Below are 14,755 nucleotides of genomic sequence, written 5' to 3'. Positions count from 1 at the left end.
TATGAATTATATCTTCAAAGTCAATTTTCATCCAATAACAAAAACAATAAATTTCACAAATTCTGCTTCTTCAATCTATAATTTTTTTTTTCCTTTCCTCTTTCAACTTTTTTTTATTTTTCCAATTCTTTACTGTTTTTCCTAACCTTTTCCAAAGAAGATTTTCCATTCTTCATGATGTTAACTTCTTTATAAAACTTTGACTTTTTAAGCACAATTATGTGAAATACATTTCAAAAATCTTCACATTTATCCATTTAAAGCTCAAAATTTGATGCTTTCTACTCATTTCATTTCACAAGTTGTATTCAAAAAAGAAGTGCTTTAATAAAAATATGCCACATAAAATAAATTCTTTAATAATCGTTCCAACAAAAATTGTAACATAAAGATTCTCTTCTTGTCTTGAACAAGCAAATGTTACCAAAACTGAAGACTCTTTGATCAAATTATAAAAATGAAACAAGTTTTCAACAAGAAGAGAATCTTTATGTTACAATTTTTGTTGGAACGATTATTAAAGAATTTATTTTATGTGGCATATTTTTATTAAAGCACTTCTTTTTTGAATACAAAGAAATTTTCATACAAATACTTGCATGCTTGTGAAAAAATGAAATGAGTAGAAAGCATCAAAAAATAAATGTGGAACTTGAGCTTTGAAACATAAATGGATAAATGTGAAGATTTTGTGAAACTGTATTTCACATTTTTTCGAAAAGCTTGGTTCGCTGAGAAAAGTGACTTTCAAAAAAAATTAAAAAAAATTATAATGCAATAACTCAGTGAGAAACAAAATAAAATAATCAAATAAACAAATCATGAATTGTTTCAAATATGTTGGAACATTGCACAAAAGAGAAGAACTCACTCAATGTTTTTTGAAAGTTTTTAGTCAAAAACAAATAATTGTGCCAATTCAAAGATTAGAATTTTTAAATTTTTGAAAAATGTTGTTATTAACAACTTCTATTTATAAAGGGAATGATCTCTTCATAATGGGCTCATTCGATCATAAAACTCAAAAGATCACAATTTTGTTGGATTGATCTTCATCTGGATTGAGTATGAAATACCCGAGAAGCGGATCAACAGATGGTATGGGAATGATGCCTCCCATCTTCATTCCTACTTCAGGAACACCCGACTCCCAATTTTTTGCAATGCCTGCGATCTCCTCAACAACCTCAACGAACAAATCTTCAACCAGTTCATCACGCACATCTCACTCCCCAACACATCTTCCATTTGAAGCAGCCAAATCCAACTTTGGGGACAACTTGCAGAGTTTGAATTTGCTAATCATGTGGATCGGGGAAATCAATTCCAGATCTTGCGAGATGATGCACACTATTAAGTCTAACTGTTTTTGTCTTCAACAACCCGTCCACATTAACAATTGCACAGTTGATTTTCCAATGCTTGAGATGAATGAGCGTTCAATGCAGAATCCTTTTTGATGCTCGCACTGAAAGCAATGTTGATGGAAAAACGAAGCTCAATAGACAAAGCACAACAACATCAGGGATATGCAATGATGCTGATAATCGCAGCTCTCCTGACTGCACCCCACATTCGTATTCAAGCCTATTTCTGTTTCAAGGTGGTTTAAACACTTCACGAAAAAAAGGACGACGGATTATTGACAACATGGCAGTTGGAAAGGATAAAGCCCATTTTGCAGCCTTGAACAGAGCGGAGACAAGTTCGTGTTGCATCAACCTAGACACAAAGAACAAATAGAACTGGGACATGGAGAGAGAGATAAACAAGCTCAGGAATTGGAAGAACGACAAGTTCAGCCTCAAGAAGCAATTTTTATCGGAGAAAGTTGTGGGCCGCACCCAAGCCTTTGCTGAGGAATGGAAGAAGATCGGAGTGACCAATTGGATAGAAGGCGGGATAAGACCGATTTGGAAGGGGAGAGCTGCAAGGGACAGGTTGAAACAGGAAAAGGAGAAAGGCAGAGGCTTCCTGGGAGGCAGAGAGGAGAAAGAGGCATGTTCAGTATGGATTCATGAAGGACTCAGGACAGATATTTTCACACTGTTGGAAGAAGGAGAGGTCTGTCACTTAAGCAATATATTTTTCATAATGAAGAAGATATGGCAATATCGTCAAATCCTTGATTGTTGTCCACGAAATTCTGCGATGAATGATTTGCATATCAAAATGGAGGACAATTGCCAAGTGGAGAGACTGATCCAGAAGGGAAAATTTTCCAACCTTGCTTGATATTTCTCAGGCTTATTTCCTGATTCCAATTCATAAGGATTTCACCTTATTCCATGCATTCAAGTTCGATGAAAGATAGAACAGGTTCAAGTGCACACCATTTGGCTTCAAAGACGCTCCGCGAATCTTCACGAAAATGATGAGAAGAGATGCAAAGGAAATCCGAAAAAGATGGAAGGTGAAATGCATTTCCCTAAAAGACGAGATCCTTTTATTGAATTCAGATTGAAACAAGTTGGTAAATGCAACTTGAAAGACTGTGGATTGATTCGTTCATTCGGAATTGCTTGTTCACAACGAAAAGAGTGAGAAGAAGTTTAAAATGAAGTTCAATTATTTGGCGAAGTCGTTGAAGACCTTGAATATGTTAGTCTTGTAAAGAATCAGCAAATCAGGGATTTGAGAAATTATGAATCTAAAGGATAAAGAGTGTGAGAAAGAACAGTTATGAAAGAAAAAGAAATTTCAGCGACTTTGGAATTGTAACTTTATTTGATGGAAAACAGACGATAAATCCTTTCACTATTTCAATATAAAAATGAATCAATAAAACGAAATTGAAGAGAGAAAATAATTATTAGAATCTCAGTTTCAATAGAATTTTCCATGCATCAACATTTAATTAACATTTTTTATTTATTAATTTCATTATGCCACTCAACACAAACAAAAAAGATATTTTTTGAAGAACAACGAATTTGTATTTCTTTCTTATAATTGTATTTGTGTGAGAGTATCAATGCACACACGAAAAAGTTTTTATTTTCATCTGATGTGATGTTCTAGTATTATCCATGATTAATGACTTTTTCAGCAAGATTAAAGTATTCACGAAAAAAAATAAGGATATGAATTCAGTCAAGCCATATTTTGCAGATTAATATGCACAAAATAGTTTATTGCCAAGTTTTTATTCTGAATATAGGGAAAAAAAAACGATTTGAAAAATTATTCGGCATTATGATTCAATATGGAACGAAAGGAAAATGAAAACAAACCACACACGATGAAAACACATTGTTTATAATTTGCATTTGTGCAAGAAATTCTGTGCGGAAACGTCTCATTGAAAAAATAAAATATTTTGAAAAATCAATTGATTTCACATATTGATGGGTTTTGATCAAAAAATTTTTATGCAAATACTAGTAGAAAATAAGGATCTTGGTATTTCAAAGTTAAATAAGCTCTTTTACAACGAGGATATGAGGTGGAGCTGGTTTTTGGAGAAAGTGTTGCACAATGAAGTTCCGAAATGCAGATATCATAGAACACAAAAAAGATGTTTCACTGTTTTCCTTAATTGCAGATACTGGAAATGTTCCAAATGCATTGAAAGAAAATCAGTATATCATGGAACTATTTTTGCAAACATGAAAATTTCCTTGGGCTCAACTTTGTTGATTTGTTTGTATTATTGGGTGAAAATACCAATAAAAACAATTTCTTCTTTGCTCGGAATTTCTCAAAAGACGGTGGGTTTTTGGTGCAGTGTTGTTAGAGTCTGTTGTGCAAAAGAATGGAATGACAAACAGCAAACAATTGGAGGCTAAGGAAAAACTGTTGAAATCGATGAAGCTGTCTGGAGGAAGAGAAAATATGGAAGAGAAAGGAGAAAAGACCACGTTTGGATATTTGGAGGAGTGGAGCGTCTCGACGGAGGAGGAGCGGGCAGAAGATTTATGAAAATTGTTCCTAATAGAACCAAGAAAACATTAATTCCGTTGATTCAGCGTTTTATTTTGCCTGGAACGACCATAGTCTCAGACGAATGGAAGGCGTATGCTTCGTTGGATGAGCTAGGTTATTAACATTTAACCGTCTGTCACAAAAGAAACTTTGTTAATCCTGAAACTGGAGCATGCACGAACACAATAGAAGGATTGTGTTCCCATTTGAGGCTATCTTTTCCGCGATTTGGTTCCAGAAAGAAGTATATTTTGGATCATATAGCCATGTTTCTAGCCAAAACATCTCTTAAACTTTCTTTTGAAGACATAATTTCAAAAATTGCAGAATACAAAAAAGAAGAAGAAAATGAAATGAAAGAAGAAGAATAAGAATAAGAAGAATAAGAAGAAGAAGAAGAAGAAGAAGAAGAAGATGACGATGATGTTGATGAAGAAGTGCTATTTTTTGAAGATATTATTCCCAACGAAGACGAATTGTTCGAAGACGATGATTTAGGAGCTGGAGACGGTGAAAGCGCTTCAGAATATACACCATAGAAGACGATTGTTCACATTTGCATTTCAAAATTTTTTTGATCATGAAAAAAATAATAAAAAATTTGAAATTTTTTATTTTTTTTATTTCTGCTCAAAACGCATTTCCGCATGTTATTAACATGTCATATGTTTATTAAACAACATATGCAACGTTATCATTGATTAATTTGTTAAGTTTGAAAAATGCAATATTGTACTATTATGCCAATTATTCTCTTGAGACTTTCGAATGCAATTGTTTTTAAAAATTCTTTCAATTGTTTTTGTTATTTATTCATTTGAATGAATTGATGCAAATTTTTTGCAAAACATCGTAATAATAAATAAATATTGGAAATGAGAATTTCAGTTTATTTTTAATGAGCGAGAGGAAAAAATTTGTTTCAAGCTTTTCAGATGAATGTGACCAAACGAATAAAAGTCGAATGAATAGAATTAAAGAATTTTTTTATTAAAATTTTCATTCTTCCAAATAATCTTCATTTGTCTTGGTCAACTTTGTTGTTTTTGAGTTATATACAGGTTGTTCTTTTTGTAAAGTCGCAAATGTTTAATATCTGTGTAAAACAAAACTGAACATCATTTGAACTTTATTATTTGTCAATTAATCCATCAAACGTTATCACTTTGCAAATAATAATTATTAAACATATGAGTGAAAATATGAACTTTCAAGCATTTATTGCACAAAGCATGAAAAGATTGTTTCACTAATAACTTTATAAATCTTTCTCAGATTTAGAAATTAATTTGACTTTCACATCCTCAAACAATCATCGTTGAAATCAAAACATAAAGTATTGTGTTGTTTCACGAATTTCAAAAAATGGACACATTTTTGTTGAGTTTTTTTGAAATAAAAAATTCAATGAAATGTGCATAATTTGTCAATGAAAATGCTTGAAGTCAAATATTTAACACTATGTTTGACACAAGAATATGTGTATTGTTGAAAATTTTGTGGATTTATTGACAAAAATAACCAAATGAGGTTCAGTTTTTAATTAATACAGATATTTAACATATGCGACTTTTCAAAATATATAACCCAATAAAGACTGTTATTGTTTGTGTATTGTTTCTTTTTCGAGATGGATCAGTTTCATAATGAATTAAAAAAATTCAAGAGAGTGTTGTGTGTTATGATATAAGTCAAGTCCATGATGAAAGCAGATAGAAACAATTCACAAAGGAATAATCAGGAAAAAATATTGAAATGAAAAAATTATTATTATGTGTAATAAAATATTCATATCGAAAAAAATGAAAGATAAAACACATTTACGCTTCAGGAGGATAATTCAACTTTTTCAAATAAGACAACATTAAGTATTCATCGTTAAATCATTTCATTATTCTTGCTGATTTTCAAACTTATTGAAATAAAAGTTTTTTGGTAGTTATTTTGAAACATTCCAATTTGAAATATCTGATGAAAAACTTATTTGCATCGCTCACAAATTATCCTCTTTTAAATAAAAATCGTGCTCAAAAACCAAATTCTGAAAATTATTATTATGATGAATTTTGTATATCTTATTTCTTCAATTAGAAATGATTTTTCAATATTTATGAAATATCATAAGAAAAATAATGAATTTTCAAAAAGGAAATATTCTATTTTATATCAATGGATATTTAGAAATGTTTTGTTTCACACTTCTGTTGCACTATAATATTTCACTCAGTCCTTTTCTCGTTAAACTTCAACATAACCACTCAAAATCACATTTTTTTTTGCAAATAACTTCAAGTCTTATTTAAAAGAAGAACTCATCAGATTTTATTCATTGATTTGATTTATTTTTTTATAAAAACTCATTTTTATAGCAGAATACCACTAAACTCCTGAATAAACTTGTCAGCATTCAAAATTACACCTCAATGAAACGACAAGTTATAAAATCATTTGTCTGTCACAAAAATAAATAAATAATAAATAAAACGAAATAAAATAGAAAAAAAAATACAAAAAAAAATATAAAATAAAAAAACCTTAAAGAGAAACTTTTATCAATTCCATGTTTCAATAGTTTTTCATGGTTGTATCTTTTTTAAAAAAATCGTTATTATCAAGCAACAAAAGCTTCATATTAATGAAATTTTCATCAACAAACATGAAAAAGCATTCGGCAGAAGAAAATCATTGAATTAGAATGAAAACAGAAATAGTTTCGGTGTATTTTTTATATTATATATATGGTTGACATGATTATTATTATCAAGTTCGGTCCTATTGAAAGTATGTATATTTTTTAGCTTTTGAAACAGATTTATTTTATTATTTCTTATTTTGACAGTAATGCAAATGTTTTCTTTGGAAAAAATAAATAGTGCATGTGGAATATTAATGAAAATGTGACTAAATTGAAGCTATTATCATACAAAATATTTTTTAAAATTAATAAATGTTTCAAGGGTTTAAAAAAATATAGTGTTTAATCAAAAATCACATGTATTTTTACGAGAACTTATTTTGTTAACATGCTGATTCTATCCATTTCTCTTTTTTGATTTTTTGTTGTTCAATATTAACAACAAAAAATAATTCCAAAATAATAAACATTTATTGTTTAAAAAATATAAAAACATTTTATTTACGTTTATAATAAATTGATAACAAATTCATAGACATTGAAATTTTTTAAAGATTCTTTCCGGATATATTGCATAGGGAATTTTGTCTATTAAAAAAACAAAAAATTAAAAAATGTCAATTTTGTAAATATTTGAAAATCAATTTCATATTTGTTTTTATCACATTTATTATTCGAAATTTTCGAAACATAAAAACAATAAAATTTCGAGATTTTCATCACTTTCCAGATTTATTCATCCTCCTTAATAGCATTGACGTCTTCAAATGTTTATAAAAAGAAGACCTCTCAAAAATCATCAAAATTCTTATCTTGATTTCTTCGATAATTGAACTCTTGCAAATAATTTGATTAACATTTCATTTTAACTCAATATCAAGAAAGAAAATGCCTCAAAAATTTCAAAAATTTTATCTCTCCTCCTAACTTTTTCAATGTGCTTATATCGGTGAAAAACGATAACTTTCCAAAATATTATTTGAAGTTTTGGAATTATGGAAATTTTTCCTTATGCAAATATTGCAGCATACAGCTGTTCCAAATGCAACCAAAAAAAAAGTCCAATAATGAAAATTAATTAAGATGTGGCTTTTTTTTGAAATTCTGATTTGCTCCTTAATGTTTTTAAAAAGGGCTTAGATCTGAAATTGTTGCAATTTTTTTTTCAAGATGAAAATTCAAAAAATTTTTTTATCCTTTTCAAACTGAACATTGATGAATAAATGAGATTTTTGTTTCGAATCCATTTAATTATCTTCAACTCGTTAAGAAACCACCTGTTGAGAGCTGATAAAAATCTTTTTTTTGTTTGTGTAGAAAGGCATAATGAAATTAATAAATAAAAAATGTTAATTAAATGTTGATGCATGGAAAATTCTATTGAAACTGAGATTCTAATAATTATTTTCTCTCTTCAATTTCGTTTTATTGATTCATTTTTATATTGAAATAGTGAAAGGATTTATCGTCTGTTTTCCATCAAATAAAGTTTCAATTCCAAAGTCTCCGAATTTTTTTATTCATAACTTTGCAAATTTGAGAGAGTCGATTTCTTTCACAGGACAGCTCACCTCTGAACAGTTCGTGTTCAAAGGCACCTCGTTGTTCATGAACAAAATGTTCGATTTCCTTAACAAGGAGGTTAAGAAAAATGGTTGGGAAGGAGCTGTGTTCTTGCACAGAAGCATGAAGAAACAACTGGATTTCTTGATCAAAAGACTCAATAAGAGACACAGAAATGAACTGGTGGACTTCTCGAAGTCAGATGTTATTTTTTCTAAAGATGTTTTGCAATGTGCTTGTAGAGCAATCTTTGTCGTTAGAGGAGAGAGATTTCATTTAAACAAATAGCTCAACAGCAGCTCAAAGCTCCAAACATCCAAATTCAAGGAGCTCCTTGTAGTCTTTTTAAGTCTCATCAATTTTTCATCAAAAATCAATCTCAACCATATGCGAAAGATTCATCTCCGCTCCGTCAACCCCAGTGTGGTATTCAACAACAACAGGTGGTGTGCGAGATCCAACCTCCTGCCTTTATTGAGAAATATCAAGGTCACATGTTACTCGATTAAATTGACGATGACAGCAATCCACATTCCAGTGGAGAAAAACACAACCGCAGACGCATTGTCCAGGTTGGAGGACGCAGGAGATCATATGATAAGGAGTCAATGTCTGAAAGAAGCTGAGAGAGCTCTCGGAGTGATAGCAGGGATAGACGGTTTCACAAACGAAGGAAACAAGAGGATGGAGACATGGTATGATCCAGGAAGTTCGTTCGCTCAAGATAGTCTCACTGCTGTTTGGACAATTAACACAATGCTCATTCATCCCCAGATTCCGCTGATTCTTCTGAGTCTAAAGAAAGAAAAAGCGGAGAAAGCGAGAGCAATCATTCTTCTATTGGCATGAAGGAATCAGAAATGGAGCAACTTGCTGGAAGAGGATGTTTCAATATCATATTTAGAGGAACTAGAAAACGGGTTTTATCCCGGGAGATGGTCTGATGAGAACTGGTGCAGTACTGCCTCCCAGTGGACACACGGTAGTAACACTTTCCTGTGAAGAGAAGAGGGAGAAGAACAGTGGTGTGAAAGCCTCAGGCGCTGTGGAGATTAAGATAGGATCATTTCCGTTACGAAGGAGAGCATAGCAAAGTCCACATGGAATCAATACACCTTTGGCTTTGCGCACTTCAGCAGGGAATGGGAAGAGTTGAAACTGGGGCCGTTCCCGAAATATTTCGATGAATGGTCAATGGATTGTGCAAATTGTCTACTATCCATGAGAGACAAAGGTGGTAAATATTCATGCCTGTGTGCTACACGGTCAGCGATTTCACTCTTCTCCAAGACGGTATATGGTAAGGACTTGAGTAACGTTCGTTTAATAAGCACAATATTTCGATCGTTATCGTTTTCCCAGACCCATAGAAAGCTGAACACAAAAAAGTGGAGCCCAGACATCTGCTATTATTGTACGAGAACAACGTGTTGAACTAATATCTTTCTTTTCTTTTTTTTTTTTTTTTTTTTTTTTTTTTTTTTTTTTTTTTTTTTTTTTTTTTTTAGAACAAGCAGAGAAGTGAATTTCGTTGGTGATGCTGTTCACTTCTTGTAGATTTCATAAGCTGGAACAGACATCAATGGACAACTCAATATTTGAAAATGATGCGATATATGTATCCACAAAACTCAAGACTTTCAGATCCAGCGAAGACATCACAGTTCCATTCCTCAAGGAGGATCACAAGCGAATATGTCCGGCAAGAGCTATTTTCGCCCTTTGGGAGAGAGTTAAAGCAACGTATGAAAATTGAGATTCGTTCCTTCTCAACACAACGCATCACACACCACTTACTGTGAAGACAATAAGGAAGCTTGCAAAACAGAGATGCTGAAAGGAGGAGAAACGTAAAAATTCTCCACAAACGCATCAAAACAAATTTCGATATCCAAGCTAGAGTCAAGTGGGATCCAAGAGGTTTGTGTCGCAAAACACGCACGCCTATCAACAACTGCTCACACACCGTCCAGATCATACGATAAAGCAAAACTGGCAAACCGGATTGCCCACGCGCTCTTTTCTCCAGAGAAAAATAGTTCACGATGGGAAGAAGACACCACAATTGAGAAAATTCGCTTTTTTAAACAAACTAATGGCATTTCCTTTTTGACGACACAGAAAACAACTATCATAATTTTGGTCTTCCTCCAATTCAATAATCAAATCTCGCAAACAAAGCAACCGCACAATTCTCGATACAAACAACACCAACAATGAAACCTCCATATCAAACGATTTCATATGGGCAGACTGGTTAATCAGAAAAACGAACAATGAGTGTCGAAGAATCTGAGGACAGTAATTCGGGAGAGAGGAAGGAAACAGACCCTGAAAAGAACAAAGAGATACCAGATATGCAAGGAACAATAATGTGCATTTCAATGAATAAAGATAAAGGATTATCCAGTGAAGAACACTTTCTTATTAATGAGTTGTTGCAAATCGATTGTTCTCCTCGAAAAAGAAAAAGTCCCAATAAAAATTATCACATATACATATGATTTCTCAGTATTTCTCACTTTTTTTTAAATTTCAACTTTCAGAATCACCAAAAAATAATTCCTTTGAAATATTTAAAGTGTTTTTAACAGTCGAACTTTTTGCAAAAATCAAATATTTTTGAAAAACTCAGAAATATGAAAAGAGAAAATTGTAACAATGACAAAATTACAAACATGTTTTTGATAATTTGTCTTAAAACTTCATTTTTTCTATTCTCAATTTTTGTAAGAAAAAAATTTTTCCCAATGAATCAACAAATAACAAGTCAAGATATTTTTTTTTTTTCGAAAAATAACTTTGGTTTTATTTTCAAAAAAAAATAAAAATTTCGTATTCTCATTAATTATCTGTAAACACTTTCTCAACTTTTCTGAAATGGAAATAATCACAGCTTAAAGGTTCTGTTTCCATTTTATTGATGTTTTATTAGTGGGAAAAGAAAATTGATGAAAATAAGAAAATTTAGCTTTATTTGAGAACAAAACGAAAAAAAGTTAAAAAAATTAGCCATGTTCATATCAAATAAAAATTCTATTCATTTTTATTGTAAAAACACATGTTTTAAATTTTCTTTGTTATTGATTTCTTTGTTTAAAACCGATATTGAAGCTCCAGTGCGTTTTCCTTTATTTGTTCCAATATCCTTCCACGCTTTTGAATGAGGCATTTAATATGCGACCACATTCGCTCGATGGTTTGAATGTGAACTTTTTTGTCTTCAGGTTTAACAAAATTTTTTGAATGATTCACATAATCGTGCTGATATCCTGCAATCTTTATTCCATTGTGAGAAGACCACATGTCGGAGTAAACAATGGCGCTTTTATCGATATTCTTTTCCAAAAAATACGTGAGTGTTTCTTCGGTTCTGTTTGCAACAAATTCCACTTTGAAATGTTGAGGTGCTCCTTCAATCTTTCTTTCACACAATCCCCACAGCCACTGTTGATCCTGAATTCTGCCAATTCCATTTTTTCTTTTGTGCACAAGAGTCTCGTCGATTTCTTCGATTCGATTTTTTCCAATTTTTTCTAAGCATTCCATCTCAATGAAACCGCATATTCTTCTTATTATTTGATTGAATTTTAGAACTGTTTTATTAGAAAGATTTGTTTCATGAGTAACTTCGCTAATTGAATGTTTATCCCTTTATAAAATAATTGGCAAATGAATAGAAATGGTTAAAGTTTGAACTCTGAAAAGATTGTGAAATGATTCCAGTTGAGTTTGTTTCCGTTCTTTGAAAATTAATTATTATATTTATCTTGTTCTCCACCATCAACAAAATGCATATGATTTCTTCAACGATGACAATTTGCATAGCTTATAATGAAATCGAAACAGTTCAATATCTTTATTGCTAAACTGCTGTTCCCATTTGAGCGATGAATGAATTCGCTAAAAGAAATTGTTTCGAAAATGTTTTTAATATTCTTTATCGTTCGTTTCTTTTTGAAATTGTTTAATATTTGTTTTTAAAATATAATTTTTGTATGAATGATCGATTTCTTAACAAAAAATCTCAATAACTCGCACATGAGCATTCGATAAGAAAACATTTTTTACCAGAATGATTTGCATTATTTGTCTTTCTTTTTCATCAAAAATCAATTTGTTTTTATTTTAAAACAATTTCAAATTGTTTTAAAAAAAAAGCAGATTATTAATTGGGATAATGCGTTTTTTCAAGCTTTTTTTGCACAAAGTGTGAAATATTTGATTTTCTAAAACTTTCTTTTACTTAGTCAGATTACAAAATATATCAAATACTCATAATTGATTGAAACCATCTCTTATATAAAAACAAAATGTGTTGTTATCTCACGAGTATTTCTAAAAAAATAAAACACCATTTAGTTCATGTTATTCGAGAACGAAAAGTCCATTCACTGTGCAATATTTTTCTTTGAAAAAGCTTTAAGTTTTGTATTTTTTCCTGTATTTTTTCATTTTTTCAGATAATCATAAAATAAATAAATTACAATAAAAAAATGTTTTAAAAAAGAAATATGCCAATAATCAACAAAAATAAACGAAACAATTTTTTTCTTGTTTTTTTTTCGAAATATGATGCAATATAATACTTACAAAAATAAATGTTCCATATGATATTTCTTCGTTCCACAAATGTTGTCCAGTGATTGTTAATCAAAAAAATTTAATGTATAAGAAAAAAAATATGTTTAATTAAACAAAAAATGGATAATGAACAAATGAGAAAGTGTCCTATGTGGCTATGTCAGGTGTTGAATGTTTATTAATGATACGAATAGAATTGAAACAAATTCATTTTCAAACAGGTGTTTCTCGTCCAACCATAGGCTTTTGGACAAGCGTTGTTCGAGTTGTTTGCACACAAATATAAAGTGAAACAATTCCAAAATTAGGAGGATTATGAGAAAGCACGGGAATTGATGAAGCTGTTTGGAGGAGAAGGAAATATGGAAGAGGAGGAAAGAAGGATTTGCTGTGGATTTTCGGAGGAGTTGAGAGGAAGGAAGGAGGAGGAGCTGGAACAAATTTTGTTATCATTGTTCCAAGCAGAACAAAAGAAACATTGATCCCGATAATTCAAGATAGAATTTTACTAGGAACAACAATAATTAGTGATGAATGGAAAAGCTATAATTGTCTGAAAGATATTAGCAATGAACATATTTCGGTCTGTCATAAAATGAACATCAAAGATACAGAAACAGGTGCATTTTCAAATACTGTTGAAGGGCTGTGGAATCATTTAAGATTGTTTTTACCAAATCACTGCATTCGAAAAAAAATCATTGCAGATTGCTTATCAATGTGGCTTGTGGTAAGGAATCTTAATCCAAGTTTTGCCGACATTTTCGAAAAATTGATTCATTTTATTCAGGAAGTCAAGCCCACAATTGCGGAAAAAGAAATTGATCTTTCAAAAAATTAAGATATTCATTATGCTGAACATATTCTGAATGATCAACACAATGCAGAAAATAAAGAATATTCTAATAACGTTCATATAAATAATGATATTTTTTTATAATTTTGATGAATAAATAGAAATCATCATTAAATCAGTTTGAGGAAAATTCTTTCATTTTAACTTAATCAAAATCGTATATGATTGCATCTGTTTTTGAACAACTTTTTGTGACTGCAATACAAACCGGATGTCATCATGTCAAATATCGTCAACATCAGTTAAATAGTTGGTGTTAATAATTGTAAACACTTTCAATAACTGTGGACAGTGTGATTATCTCAACAATCGTACAGTTGCTTTTAAACAATTAACCCAATTATTCCATTATAGAACACAAACTCATAAGTCACCTAAAATGAAACAACTTGCTCCCAAGAATAAAGAAAGACATATTTTCATTTTTCGGAGATATTTTGAGATTTAAATTTCTTTGGGTTTCTCCGAAAATTAAAAATGTTTTATTCAAAATTATGCAGAGCAAATTGTTTCATTTCTGTATGTCTTATAAGTTCATATTCATTGAGGGAATAATTCGGTTTGTTGTCAAAATGCAACTGTACGATTGTTGAGATAATCACACTGTCCACAGTTATTGAAAGTGTTTACAATTATTAACACCAACTATAGTCACATTTTTTTTCAATGCATCGATGTTTTTGACCGATTGTTCCTTATTTTCCACCACATATAATCACAGGGTTGAATATATTTAATCACATTTATTATTATTATGCATGATTTTTTCAATGAAAAACCGAATTTTTAACCAAAAAAGTCCATTTTTTCATTTTTCAAAAATGTGCTCAAATAAGTTCAAACAATGTGCATTTATGGCAAAAATAATTTTTGAAAATGAAAATTGTATATTTTTGAAGAATTTCAAAAAATAAAAAAACAGTCATAATATTAATTATTTCAAATATTTGTTTTTTTTTCATATTTCAATGTTGAGTCATATCGAATATTATCACAATCGGAAATAGTCACAAAAAGTTGTGCAACACCAGATGTTATAAGATCCGATATTAACAGTATTCAGAATTGATTAATTTGAGTATTTTTTTTAGAGATTTTTTTTTTGAGTTAATTTGGTTATTGTCTGAGTTTCGAAAAAGTGATAAACATACTTTATTTTGTTAATATTCAAAAAAATGTTGAAAAATTGAACA

At 30.5% G+C, this 14,755-nt stretch overlaps 1 protein-coding gene across 1 annotated transcript; it reads left to right on the top strand.

Annotated features, from left to right (window-relative positions):
* Positions 1-8,638: 8,638 nt before the first annotated feature.
* MONOS_16028 (uncharacterized protein) lies at positions 8,639-8,971 on the top strand (the record flags this gene model as incomplete). Its single annotated transcript, XM_067868935.1, has 1 exon — positions 8,639-8,971. One exon carries the CDS (start codon positions 8,639-8,641, stop codon positions 8,969-8,971), a length of 333 nt encoding a protein of 110 aa, XP_067729678.1.
* Between the last annotated feature and the right edge of the window lie 5,784 nt (positions 8,972-14,755).

Source organism: Monocercomonoides exilis (genome assembly GCF_001643675.1).
Source record: "Monocercomonoides exilis strain PA203 chromosome Unknown scaffold16-1735695, whole genome shotgun sequence".
In the NCBI taxonomy this organism is placed as follows: domain Eukaryota; phylum Preaxostyla; order Oxymonadida; family Polymastigidae; genus Monocercomonoides; species Monocercomonoides exilis.
Note: the sequence above shows the minus strand (reverse complement) of the source record. Positions and strands in the feature narration are given on the sequence as shown.